Source organism: Colletotrichum gloeosporioides (genome assembly GCF_011800055.1).
Source record: "Colletotrichum gloeosporioides strain Lc1 chromosome Unknown consensus_17, whole genome shotgun sequence".
In the NCBI taxonomy this organism is placed as follows: Eukaryota; Fungi; Ascomycota; class Sordariomycetes; order Glomerellales; family Glomerellaceae; genus Colletotrichum; species Colletotrichum gloeosporioides.
The window spans coordinates 749,612-762,530 of record NW_025544662.1 but is presented as its reverse complement, the minus strand read 5'-3'; the positions used below and the strand labels follow the sequence as shown (position 1 = coordinate 762,530).

The following is a 12,919-nucleotide window of genomic DNA, read 5'->3' as shown; positions in this document are numbered from 1 at the left end:
CCCAGGCTTCTCAGCTGTAGCGGCTGATTCCACCAAAAATCTATGGAATGTGCTGCCAATAGTCTTCAAGCTACAGCCAACTTGTCGAATGAGGTTCTTTGTAACAACGGCGTCTTCTATCTGAACATTTTCTCAATTCTTGTCCTAGTAGTTACGCGAAAGTGTCAAAAGTGAAACGACAGGATTATGCCTTCTTGGTCCCCCAGCGATCTGCAAATGGATCCCAGTTTGAGTCCTCGACGGGAGTGTACTCCATCCTGTCCGCGATGTTCTTCGCGAGATCCTTCCCGTACACAGCAGCAATCCACGCAAAAGTAACATCGATACCCGCACTGATACCGGACGACGTCCAAACATTGCCATCTTCCACCCAGCGCGCCTTGTGCACCCAATTGACCTCAGGCCGCAGCGCAATAGTCTGCTCCCACGAGAGCTTGTTCGTCGTTGCCCGCTTCCCGTCCAGCACACCCGCACGCGCCGCGACACCTGCGCCAGTGCAAACCGTAATCAAATACTGCAACTCGGGGAACCTCTCCTTGATAAAGTCGATGGAGGCACGGATGCCGGCGTACCGCGTACCTTGACCCCCGGGGACAATGAGCACGTCCAGTGGCGGGGCCGTCTTGAATGTGTGCGTGGGCAGGATGGTCTGGCCGAAATCGGAGTTGGCCGCCGGGACCGCGGGACCGCTGGCGGGGATGGCGCCGGGCTGTTGCTGCGCGCCTGGGATCTGCTTCGTCGAGACGGGGTCCAGCGTCTCCGCGATAACGGACAGGTTCATTTCGTACGAGCGCGATAAGAGATTCAGCGCGTCGAGGGGCCCAAAGACGTCAAGCGCTTGGAAAGCCGGGAAGACAACTATGCCGAAGTTGAGGGGCTTTCCTGTGAGTTGTTAGCATACTGGGATGAAGAGCAAACCATAGGAATTTTACTCACCGCCGCCTTCGCGGTCGCCATTCCGAGACATGATGGTTGGGCTCTGACTGAAGCTCCTCACGCAAGAGAATGGAGCTGAGGCCGCTAGGGTGGGTCTGTTGAAGAGGATGGATACACCGATTCGATTTCTTATCATAGTCGATGTATTGGGGATCACGAAATGGCGAGTAAGATGAAGAACAAGCTGTTGGCCGTTCTTCTCTAGGCTTCATCCAAGATAATCGCAGTGAAACCGATTCAAGGAGTGAGTAAGACGGAGATCGCCTGCGAATGAGAGTGTGACAGAGAGAGCTCGGAGACCGATGAGACATTTACGTAAGGTGAGGGCTTCCGAGAGAGTTTGCGGGCTGGCGGGGTGTTCGGCCGTCAGCTCATTAATAATGGTCGCGCCCAGCTTGCACGACTACCAACCCTTACATCGCGTCATTCGGAATCAGAACCAATTATGTTGTTTTCTGATGGGTTGCAATAGCCTCTGAGGGAGTATTCATTCAAATATCTGTTTGCAGATTCACAGCTATGAGCAGGCTAACCTTTCGATAACTGGAGAAGTGTTTGGTCTTGTTGCAACAGAAAGCTGAGGATGCGATGGACAGCCGCTGAAGACGACCCGTCTTGTTAATGGATAAAGTCACTACGACAGCACTATTTCCCATTCAAGGCATTCAAAGCTCTGAATCATCTTTTCACGACTTCTCAACTTTCATTCTTACAATCCCACACTTGGTTTCCTCCAAACCAAGTCTCTTCAACTTTCGCATTCAACAGGCGAGCGGCATCCCACACCATGTCCACGACAATGAAGTCCGCCAGCTTACCCACAGCCAAGCTGCCAACTCGCTCCTCTGCAAACACGCTACAAGCAGCGCCCCAAGTCGCAGCAACCACTGATTCGCACAACCCCAGCTTGAAGTGCTCATTAATCACCTTGGGATAGCTCGGATCCCGCGAGGAGCGTCTGGTAGATGCAACATAGAGATTTTGCATCGGAGCCCACGGTGATGTAGGACTATCGCTGCCAATCGCCATCAAAGCGCCCGCGTCAGCGAATTCTCGGTATGCAAAGGCCCGTTTACAGCGGTCTTTTCCCAGAAGCCTCGGCCACTCCGTCAAAATTGAAGGGTCGGCGTGCACCGGGTGAATGGACGCCGTTAAGCCCAACTTGCCCAGCCGTTGAGCGTCTTCTGGTGATGCAAGTTCCAAATGCTCGATCCGATGCCGCCGTCCTGGGGTGCCATTCTTCTCAATCGCATCAATGGCCATTCTGATGGCTGCGTCGCCGATCGCGTGCAGTGCGACTTGGAGTCCTCCAGCGTCTGCCTCTTTGACGACAGCCTCCACATGTTCCGGCTCCCAGATTGGCGGTGGAAGGCCCGCTGGCGCGTATGGTTCTGAGAGATACGCTGTGCACGCGTCGATTATACCGTCGCAAATAACCTTCACGCCGACGATGCGGAGGTCTGGGTCGTTGCTGGAGTTGAATATCTTACTCAACTCAATAGCACGTTGAACTTGCTTTGAGTTAGCTTCGGTGTCTGCGGTTGGCTTTATCAACCAGTAAGACGCAACGCGAATAGAAAGATCGGGCTCTTCATTCTTCAAGGTGACGAGTGCATCCCACGCCTCTTCATCCATGGCCATCTCAACAACTCCGGTGTAGCCAGCGGCGTTATACTCTTTGATGGCTGCCCTGATTGCTTCAATGCGTTCACGTTTCGGGGCTGATGCGGCTTGGAACGGCCAAATGACAGACATCATCGCACCCTCGTCGAGTACTCCGGTAGGCCTGCCCTTTGCATCTCGATGAATGCTTCCGCCAGGGGGATCCGCCATCTCAGCCGCTCCCAATTTCTCCAGCGCCGCAGAGTTGCACCAGCAAGAGTGCTGGGAGCTCGCATCGATGAAAATGGGTCGCGGGTCAATATCGTCCAGCAGCGCAGCGCTCACCCCGCCCGGCGTCATGGAGTGCATCCAGTTCTTGCAGAGAATTGTTGGCACGTTCGGATTAGCTGCCGCATAAGCTTTGATAGTTGATCGGATGTCGTCTATTGTTTTGCAATGAACCAGGTCGAGTTTCCGTAGGGACTGGCCCAATAGCAGGAGGTGCATATGTCCATCAATGAACCCAGGAAGCACCGTACGCTGCTGCAGATTTCGGACCTCAAACCCCGTGGTGTCTTTCGGTAGGACCTCACTTTGAGGGCCGATAGCGACGACTTTACCATCTTGGATAAGCATACTATCCGCGAAAGTGGGCTGGGCTTCAAGGCCAGTTCCACCTTTGGCTAGAATACGGCCATTGATGAGGACGGTACCTGCAACCATGTTGTTGGAGTCCCGGGGTTATGGGCTATCTGGGTAAGGTAGTTTGAGGGCAACAGTAATTCAGCGGGCGACCTGCATGTTGGTTAATAGATGATGTCTCTGAGAGATGAGAACTTACACACTGACGATTACGACTGGCTTATGAAAATGATTCAATGAAGCCCGCAGGGCCGCATGTGAAGGGAGTCAAAGTCTTTTATTGTCTTCTGTCGTGATGCCCCATCGCTACTATCGTGGCTCTTATCGTCAAATGAGTTAACCCAGTTCAATTCTAGTGCAATTAGTTTTCTCGCTTCGACTTTACTTCCCAGCTTCCCAGTGGCTTAGTGACCCACTGTCCCGGGCAACAGACCTTGACTAGGAAATTAATGGGGGTAATTCCCTCTCTTCGAACTTCCTTCCCAGACTACGCACGGAGCAGTCCTCAATCTGAAGTTGAAAGTTCCCGAAGTCGGCGGATCTTATCGCGAAGCGTCAATCGATTTAATCATGTGTAAAAAGCAGCACGAATCGCCATGAATATGGCTTTATAGAAATCGAAGCCTGGCCGTCAGCGAATCAGACCCGAGGAAAGATCCCGGAATAATCTTTAGGTACCCAAAGGCCGGGGGACATGAGCGGGCGCGGGGCATAAAAGCGAGATCGGTACCTGGGCTTGCTTGAGAAAATTAAAGTACAACTGTACAAAAATCAATTATTGTCCAGCGCTTCGTCTGGCATCATCTCGTCCGCTCCAGATATATGATGGTGTTGGTTCAGGAGGTATTGATGTAATCAACCACGTGAACGTGATCTTCACGGCGGTGCGGGGTCATGACAAGTTAGCAAGCGGCATTTGTCATAGACCCGAACCGACCATCTGCTGAGATTTTGACTAGACTCATACAAGCACATTCAAACTCACTACCAACCGTCAATTTATCCAAGTTCTTCAACATGTACAAGTCTCAGATAACCTTCACCTTTGACACAATATGTCCTTGGTGAGTTGGCGACATGAATGAGTCTTCGTCCTCGAGTTTATTTGCTGACGAATCTCCATCTAAGGACATACATCGCAAAGAAAAGGTGAGGCTATGACGTTTCGTACAGAAGATCAAGAGCGGCCCATCTTTCCAACTTCATCGTCATCTGCGGAGGAGGACGGGGAGGGCAGCATTGAGCGCGATGGCGTCTACAGAAGTGACCGACAGGCAGTGCCTGCCCGGCAACACTTTAGCTGTTGATACTTTAGGCCGCATCAGCGATTCTAACATATCAACTCATGCAGACTGGGCAAAGCCCTCGAAGAAATCGCCGCATCACCCGCAGCTGGCGATATCTCCTTCACGCTCGTCTTCCGCCCCTACCAACTCTACCCGGACTTCTCAACTGAGCCCCAGGACAAGCGCCAGTGGTATGTGACTACCAAGCACGATGCTTCGGACATCAAGCAGTCAGTCTATGAGGCCACAATGTCCGAGCTTGGAACAGCCGTTGGCATTCCTTTCTCCTGGGGCGGGACAATGTCGAACACTTTCAATGCGCACCGGGTGATTCAGCACTTCCAGGAGGCCAAAGGTGCTGAGATTGCCAATCGGTTAGTAGAAGCCTTATACTGTCGGTACTTTGAACAGGAGAAGGACCAAGGAGCGAAGGAGGTGCTGGTCGACGCTTGCGTTGAGGCGGGCATCCCGGAGGCAGAAGCGAAAGAGGTTGTCGAAGATCAGACGGAGGGCAAGATTGACACGAGGAACATGATCCGCACGGCTGCCATGGATGGCGTGGATGCTGTTCCACACATTGTATTCGAAGGGAGGAGAAGAGACCTCACACTCATCGGCGCGAAAGAAGTCGGCGAGTACGTCAAGGCTATGCAGACGATTATTAAAGAGAGCAAGTAGAGGTTGGAACGATTTCTGGATTTGGATTTATTCTTTTCAGGACTGTCACCGTTATAACATCATTCTTGCTATCCCTTTAGTATCTCTCGAGGATCCACAAGCGTCTCTCGTCAGCGCTCAGAGAGTCCAAGAACTTCATCTCCTCCTCCTTGACCGTCGCATATCTCTCAATGAGCTCTTCACCGAGCAGCTCATTCATGACCTCGTCGCTCTTCAACTCCTTGAGAGCTTCAGGCAGCCCGGCCGGAAGCATGTGCTCCACGCCCAACTCCTTGCGATCATTCTTCGTCAGGGAGGCAGGGTCAACCTCGCAGTCTCCCCAGGTTAGCTTCTCGCCCTTCATGACTCCATACGCGCCAGCACCCAGTAGGGCCGCAATTGCAAGGTACGGGTTCGCAAGTCCGTCGAGGCACTTGACTTCCCAGTGGCTGTCCTCGCACTTGCGCAGGGGTGTTTCTCTGTTCTGAGTGCCCCAGGTCACCCAACGACCACCAGCCCAGCAGCCGTCCTGGACGCGTTCGTAGCTCACGGGGTTACTGTAAGTGAGTGCAGCGATGGCGCGGAGATGCTTGAGAATGCCGGCGTAGAAGGGTCCGTAGGTCTCAGGCTTTGAGCCGTTGGGGGAGGTGATGGACATGTGCACATGAGCCGCGGTACCACAAGACTTCGGGTATGGCTTTGGATGAAGGGACATCCTGTAGCCTTCTGACTGAGCAATGCCAGAGATGACCTCTCGGACGTATAGGAGGGTATCTACAGCCTCTAAGGGAGGAGCTTGAGGGAGAACGACTTCGAACTGGCCGGCGGCGCTTTCAGGGTGGATTTGCTCAATGTAAATGCCTCTTGAGTCCAGCTCGGCGACTGCGCGCTCGATAACCTTGACAAAGACGGGGTGGTCCATCATTCGCGAGGTTGACCAGGCATGTCCGTCGTTTCTCAATGTTCTATACTTCTCGGGACCGTCAATCCGCTCAAGGAGAAGCAGCTCGATCTCGAAGCCGACGTGGAAGGTGAGACCCCGACGTGCCGCATTTTCGACCACTCGTTGGAGCAATGATCTCGGGCATAAGGGAACGACCGAACCATCCTGCTCTCTGAAATCTCCAAACACGCTGATGTGGCCATCACGGGGACCTTCCTGGAGGGATGTGAAGTCTGGATGCAGCCTATATTCTCCCGTGCCAGAAGCTCCCGCGACGACCATGTCATTCTGGAGTAGACCGAGACTGGCCTTTGTAATACTGATTGAGAAGTCTCCATCTTCGTTCATGACCGATAGGACCTTTCGCATGGGCACGGCCCGAACGCGTGGGGTAGCTGTCATGTCGTTCCAGTAGATACGAAGGTATTGCGGTGGCTTCTTGCCATCCAGGAATGCCTCGAGGATGTCCAGGTCACTTCTACCAGACAGCCGTCGAGGGTTCATATGGCTTTCTTCAGGGCTGAAGGAGAATCCCAGGTGGTAGATATGGTTCGAGTTGTTGAAGAGAACGTCTTTCACCAACTGGGTCGCCTCTCGCCAAGTCATGTGGCCTTTCCGAGCGTACTCGCACAATACCTGGGCTAAGTCAGCATTCATATCTTCTTACATACATGTAGTAGCGTATAGCTGTTACTGACCTTCTCCATCACCTCTTTGACTTGCAACACGGCCAAGAGGTAGGTCTCCGGAAACCAGTGTCCATCAGTGCTCCAGATGATCTTGGACCAGGGGCACAACTCTAGTATTTGGCGGAGTGCAGTTTCCTGGCCATCGCGGCTGAGAAACGGGAAGATTTCACCGATATCCGCGTAGACGTTGGCGTAAACACACGCCAGGTACCCAGCCTCTCTCGTGTACGGGTAGCTTGCATGGAGCAGGACAATCGGCACCGTGGGGTACTGGCGGATGAACTCCTGAAGATGTGCAGGAGAGGCGGATGTGAGAGTGATGTCGTTGTCGCCCAATCCCGTGTGGAATTGGATGGGTTTCTTACCCGAGCCTTCGGTGTTTCTGATGAGGCATGCCAGCCGGTGGACCAGGTACTCATTGAGACCGGGGTGGTTGACGCGAGTGAACGCGTTGTCAGTCCCCTTGGTGTGAGTCGCGTAAATGCCCTCGAAGGCCTTGCGGGCGAAAGCAGCATCTGGCTTTCTCGGAATTGCGAGACCGGTGCGGTAGCAAATGACGGATTTAAAGCCGACGACCTCTGGATCCGCGATAGCTTCCAAGATGCTGCTATCGAATGCCTTCAGCGCCTTGTCGAAGACGGCGTTGGAGTCATCCGCCGTGCGAGTTGTGCCTTCGTCGGCTGGAAGGTGCTCGTTGAAGATGTCAGCAGCGATCTTTTCGATTCTCACGATTCTCTTAGCGGGGCTCCGAGTGAGACTGCTGAAGTATGTGTAAGGATAGACAGCGTTCTCGCCGTCCAACCCGTCGTCAACAAGAACGGACTCGATGCCATTGAGACATTCCTCAACCCATGCATCGTAGTCCTCAATGCGCTTAGCTTCAATGGCATTGACCACCGCCTCCCAGCTCGGCTCGCAACGGAGCACCTTGGCCAGCTGTTTGACGGCGCGCAGATGCGCGAGACTAGTCAATGAAGCGTGGATTGCGTCTCCATGGGCTTCGGTAGTGATTGACAAAAGAGGGTAGCGGCCAATGGCCTCGAGATCCAGCAGAGGATGGGCGTGGTTGTCAATGATGGGGGTCGTCTGGATGGTGTGGCTGAGGAGAGCCTGGCCAGTCAGCTTTGCGGGATCCATGCTGGCGGAAGAAAGACCACCAGGTCGAGCAGTGGTCAGTGTAGCAGAGTTTCCCGACAGTCTTTCTACCGCGTGGATAGATGGACGAGGCTCCCCCTTGGCTATTGGTCCGGCCGGATGATGGACTTTGTGGTTGATGCTGGGAAAGAGGCAAGCTGCGATTCGGAAGGGAGAGGAGGGGTAGCTAATGTGGCAGGGAAATGACGTGAGAGCTCTTATCGGCGCCCTGCATGAGGGGTGATAGACGATGTCTCATAACGGCGTCTTCCGCGGCACCCCTCTCCCTATCTGTCTGGACGGATGTTCTCCGCGGGAGGGGAAATTCGGCCTCCAAATGCCGTTTTCAGGGGACGTCACGGCATGGTAACCGGCACAGTTCAGCAGTTGAATTAACTTTCAGACCCCGCAGCCAGCGCATGTCAGATTAGCGTGAGTTCGTTCATATGAAGCTTGTGCCCGCGGCTAATTTGGCCTGGGATCCCAAAATCTAGACAAAGAGGGCGATTAAGCCCAGGTATGTTCTTAGAAAAATGCCGATATCAAAGACGAGGGAAGTGAAGGGAATAAGTCGCACTTTTATGCGTAAAAGTCCGATGCAGGATTGCAGGCGGGGGCCGGTTCTCCACTTTAGTAGCGGCGCCGATCGGAGCTTATCGCACGGCGGCCCGGCAGGATACCGGTGTGGGATGCCGAGATGATCAAACCTAAGGCCTGTCTACATATTTAGGAAGCAATTCGCGTGGAATGCTCATTGCGTGACATACAACATCATTGTATCCAATCATTAGTCAAGACCATTAGGCGTCTATGGGGCATTTCTTTCTGAATTCCGGGAGCTCTGTAGCTGATCCATGCCGGCCTCCGCCTACGGAAACGTGTGATTTCTGCGAGAGGGCACTGCCATCTTGTGTCGTTATTTCAGACATTGAGCGAAGGTGATAAAAGAGCGAGATCTTATCTGGTAGTTAAAACGACTGACGGGATTGAAAGCGTTTGGGTGTTTACAGAACCCCGGGAAGAATGATATGAATCCAGCGCCTGGGTTCAGTGCTCTTCTGTCCAATCTGTCCAATAAAAGCAATTGCACATAACTTGCTGGTTTTCAATTAAACGATTGCATCGGTGACATCAGTGCAGGGAAGTGTTTATGGGATGCCAACAAGACTTCGTGTCATACTTACTCTTTCATCTTTAACCATCTATAGCCGGGCCAGATGGGGCCGCCAAGGATGAAAAGATTTTATTCAATTCTGCACCAGGCTTCACGGAGGAAAGTTCCACAGTCTGATCGTTACGGAGCTGAGTCGCCCCCCTCGCTCATCTACAATCAATTCCTCTTCCGGGCGGCAAAAGGCGCCCTCGCCCCTGAACGGGAAGACTGTCGTGCTGTTCCGCTGTCCATTGTTCCGCTCTGCGTTGTTCCGATGTCCGTTGTTCCGATGCCCATTTCTCCCCTGTCTCCTTCAAGATCACTAGCGAGGTTGCACATTCAGTTTGTGGACGGAAGTGGCCAGCGCGTCATTTGTTCTGCACATGGTGGGCGACATTCTTGATGCACAGCTACATCGCGCCCTAGAACAGGGGCTTCTCTTTTGGGTGTCGTCTGCATAATAGTCTATTTCCTCCAGTATTAACTGTTAATCTCGTTAGAAACGATTGTGGCAATATGGATGTCACTTCTTTCATGTCTACTGAAGCCCATAGGTCCCCAATGCATAGGCAAGCAGCATTCAAAGTTCATTTAGATACGCAGTAGCCTGTTTGGAATAAAAGTCCCCTCGTGGACACCCACCCACTCAGTAGCAATGCGCCATTCCAGCGCTCCTCCGCAGTGAGATTCGGGTGATGATCTGGCCCGAGTCCCTTTCTCGGACACTTAATCGCCCCGAGTTCCTTTCGCGGTTGAGTGGTGCTGCAGCAGGTTGTACAACATTTAAGCTTAAACAGCTATCATTTTTCAATTTCAAGCCCGACGGATTGAACGTTCAAGCTGTGATTAAGTTTAATCCCCGTGCTTATATGAAGTGGTGCTGCGAAGGCAGACCAGTCTATCGGGCTCTATTTGTCGTCATTCGCTGGTCCTCCATTGGTGGCAAGGTTGGTACGGTGAAGCTAGCCCTCGATCTTCGTTTGAGCAACACAAAAACGTTTCTATCTTCTGTTAAATACGCATTCCCCTCAAGCCAGGTCCTATACAAACACGTAAATTGCCGTCCTGGCAGCAAATGTATGCCAGACTCTCGGTTGCGCGCCAGTGAAACGTGGCACAGGGCCCTTTAATATTTTCATCGAGCAGTGAACATGCCTTCTTTGGCAAATTTCCTCCGGTGGGCAATCCTTGTGAGTATCAGGTGGCATTCAGGGATCCGTGAGTCTTGGCCAAGCGTTGCTTCATGACTTGAGACGAACGCTTTAGGGCGGCGTTCTGGATTAGCTATCCCGTATTAGGCGTACATCTCCATCTTGGGGTTCCCAACACGGCAGCTTACACGCCGTATCCGATCGTATACAAGGGGCACATGGCGGGTTTTGACCGATAATGTAATGGCAGTCAGTCCCCAGTAGGTTAGACATTCATCTACATGATTCTAACCTTGAATCCACTTGTCGACTGAAAACTCCGTACTTCAGAGTGGGTTAAGCTCTACTGACCCCAGACTTTCAATAGACTGCCCAATATGAAAATAATAGAGAAGCTCCCCGTGTCGAACACCGAGCCGGGTCGCTAGTCGTTGGTCTCACGCTCTTTTCCATTCACTCGTTTTCGCTTCGAACTTCCCGTTCATCATGTACCTCGCAACTCTTCTGGCGGCTCTTGTGGCGCTTTCCCCTTCTCTGGTCGCCGCGCAGGTCGTTGGTAAGGCCTATGGTTTCGCGACCGGTGTCACTGGTGGAGGCTCTGCCAAAGCGACAGCGCCTTCTGACATTGCACAGTTAGTTCTTCCATCCAACCCTCTTATTCTATTTGTGGCCATCAGACATGCACGTGCTAAAAGCGCGATTTATAGACTCAAGACCTGGCTGTCTGACAGCACCGCGCGTGTCATCCTGATCGACAAGACTTTCAACTACATTGGTAGCGAGGGTACCGTGTCCGAGAAGGGATGCCGTGCCAAGTCCGGTTGCAACGCTAGCAACGGTGGACAAGACACCATCGGCAAGGACTCGTGCGATGCCAACGAGAGCGAGGTCGACGTCAAGTACGACAAGGCTGCGAAGACCCAACTCACTGTTGGCAGCAACAAGAGTATCGTGGGTGTCGGCAGCAAGGGCATCATTCAGGGCAAGGGCTTGAAGATTCCCCAGGGTACCAAGAATGTTATGTACGTGACCACGCCCCAGGAGACCTGTCCTTCAGTGACTAATGTTGCGAAGCATCCAGAACGTTCATATCACCGTAAGTCAAATCAAACAACACAGCGTGTACTATTGACTCACAACGACTTCAGGACCTGAACCCTCAGTACGTCTGGGGTGGCGATGGCATGAGCATTGAGGGAGTGGACGGTCTTTGGATCGATCACTGCAAGGTTAGTAAATCTGTTCTGTGGACGCTCATACAAAATGCTTAGATATTGGTGGTGTAGTTTAGCAAGGCGGGCCGCATGTTCATCGTCTCTCAGTAAGTCCATCCGCATCTCTCGGCGACCTGCATAGCGGCTAACGAGACACTCTATCAGCTTCAACCCGAGCACCTTTACCATCTCCAACACCGAATTCGACGGCGTGACCGCATACTCCAACTCTTGCAACAAGAATCAGTACTGGGGCACCATGTTCGTCGCCGACGGAGACGAGGTGACTCTTGACAGAAACTGGTATCACGACATGTCTGGTCGCGCCCCCAAGATCAGCGGCACCAGCACCACCGTACAAGCCGTCAACAACTACTTCTCCGACAACCTCGGCCACAACTTTGACATCACCAAGGGCACCAACGTCCTGCTCGAGGGCAACGTCTTCTCCAACGCCAAGACCCCGATCACCACCGACTCGAGCTCCAGCGGTGCCAACATCTTCGACGTCCCTGACTCTGGTTCCATCTCGACCTGCAGCTCTTCGCTTGGCCGTAACTGTGTCGCCAACTCTCTGTCCGGCAGCGGCGCTTGGCCTAGCCTCAAAAGCACTACAGCTCTGAGCGCCTTGGGCAAGAGTAAGGCCAACCTTGTCACCCCCATTCAGGCTAGCAATGTCAAGTCCACTGTGACGGGCAAGGCTGGCATTGGCAAGATTTAGGTCCTCCGTCGTCACATGGACCTTAAACAAAACACGTGGCAATAGCCAAGCACATTTTTCCATTCTCATGTACACTTTTTGAATGCGTACATACCGCGCCGCATATTTTACCTAGTACCACATGTACACATTTTATCTGTGGTTCTTTTGCATCGCCGTATAATACCGTAAGCGTGGCCTAATATCGCCTCTGAGGTGGTGCAAGACTGTGAAAAAGCCGGCCAGAGGCTATTTTCCAGACTTCGTGCCCTGATGAACTGTTCTTGACAGCTTGGCGGCCTACAGAATGTAGCTTACGGGTGACGGAGAGCGGGTGTACGCTAAGCGGCCTAAGAAAGACAAACGCCAATGACGGGGCTCATATCGCAGGAGTTACCTAGTATACAATGCATGACCGATCATAATGTCGGAATTACCAGGAAATTACAACTGAGTCTTATTGGAGGAATGCCGCTGCCTGTGTCCAATGCCTTGTGTCACACACCACCTGCTCTCAGCAACGCCCCCTTCCCCCCCACCACCACCAATTATTGAATGGCACACCTGTCCCCGAAGGCCTAGTTCTGATAAACTTGGAAATATTCGGTGACTGCGGCCCTCTTGTGTGGCTTGACCAACGCCGAACCTCTACGCTATCGAGCCCCCCCGATCCTAGTAGGAGCAATACTTCACCCGTGATGTTCTGCACAAACAGGCAAGATATTTCTCAGCAGGGTCTGCCCAAAACCATACGTCGGAGTCACAGAATAGTGATATTTCAATACCATGGGTAGTAACATGCCTGCCTACGA

At 52.7% G+C, this 12,919-nt stretch overlaps 5 protein-coding genes across 5 annotated transcripts; 2 read left to right on the top strand and 3 right to left on the bottom strand.

Annotated features, from left to right (window-relative positions):
- Positions 1 to 184: 184 nt before the first annotated feature.
- On the bottom strand, positions 185 to 967 carry GCG54_00011136 (uncharacterized protein; the record flags this gene model as incomplete). The annotated part of the gene is made up of 2 exons (XM_045411045.1): positions 185 to 882; positions 937 to 967. 2 exons carry the CDS (start codon positions 965 to 967, stop codon positions 185 to 187), a joined length of 729 nt encoding a protein of 242 aa, XP_045268103.1.
- A 665-nt stretch (positions 968 to 1,632) lies between these two features.
- Positions 1,633 to 3,261, bottom strand: GCG54_00011135 (uncharacterized protein; the record flags this gene model as incomplete). The annotated part of the gene is made up of 1 exon (XM_045411044.1): positions 1,633 to 3,261. The coding sequence occupies one exon, from the start codon at positions 3,259 to 3,261 to the stop codon at positions 1,633 to 1,635; it is 1,629 nt and encodes a 542-aa protein (XP_045268102.1).
- A 936-nt stretch (positions 3,262 to 4,197) lies between these two features.
- On the top strand, positions 4,198 to 5,144 carry GCG54_00011134 (uncharacterized protein; the record flags this gene model as incomplete). Its single annotated transcript, XM_045411043.1, has 3 exons — positions 4,198 to 4,244; positions 4,309 to 4,329; positions 4,532 to 5,144. The coding sequence occupies 3 exons, from the start codon at positions 4,198 to 4,200 to the stop codon at positions 5,142 to 5,144; spliced, it is 681 nt and encodes a 226-aa protein (XP_045268101.1).
- Positions 5,145 to 5,220: 76 nt separating this feature from the next.
- On the bottom strand, positions 5,221 to 7,892 carry GCG54_00011133 (Protein fluG; the record flags this gene model as incomplete). The annotated part of the gene is made up of 2 exons (XM_045411042.1): positions 5,221 to 6,702; positions 6,738 to 7,892. 2 exons carry the CDS (start codon positions 7,890 to 7,892, stop codon positions 5,221 to 5,223), a joined length of 2,637 nt encoding a protein of 878 aa, XP_045268100.1.
- Positions 7,893 to 10,679: 2,787 nt separating this feature from the next.
- GCG54_00011132 (putative pectin lyase F-1) lies at positions 10,680 to 12,128 on the top strand (the record flags this gene model as incomplete). Its single annotated transcript, XM_045411041.1, has 5 exons — positions 10,680 to 10,825; positions 10,901 to 11,289; positions 11,313 to 11,422; positions 11,480 to 11,514; positions 11,573 to 12,128. 5 exons carry the CDS (start codon positions 10,680 to 10,682, stop codon positions 12,126 to 12,128), a joined length of 1,236 nt encoding a protein of 411 aa, XP_045268099.1.
- Between the last annotated feature and the right edge of the window lie 791 nt (positions 12,129 to 12,919).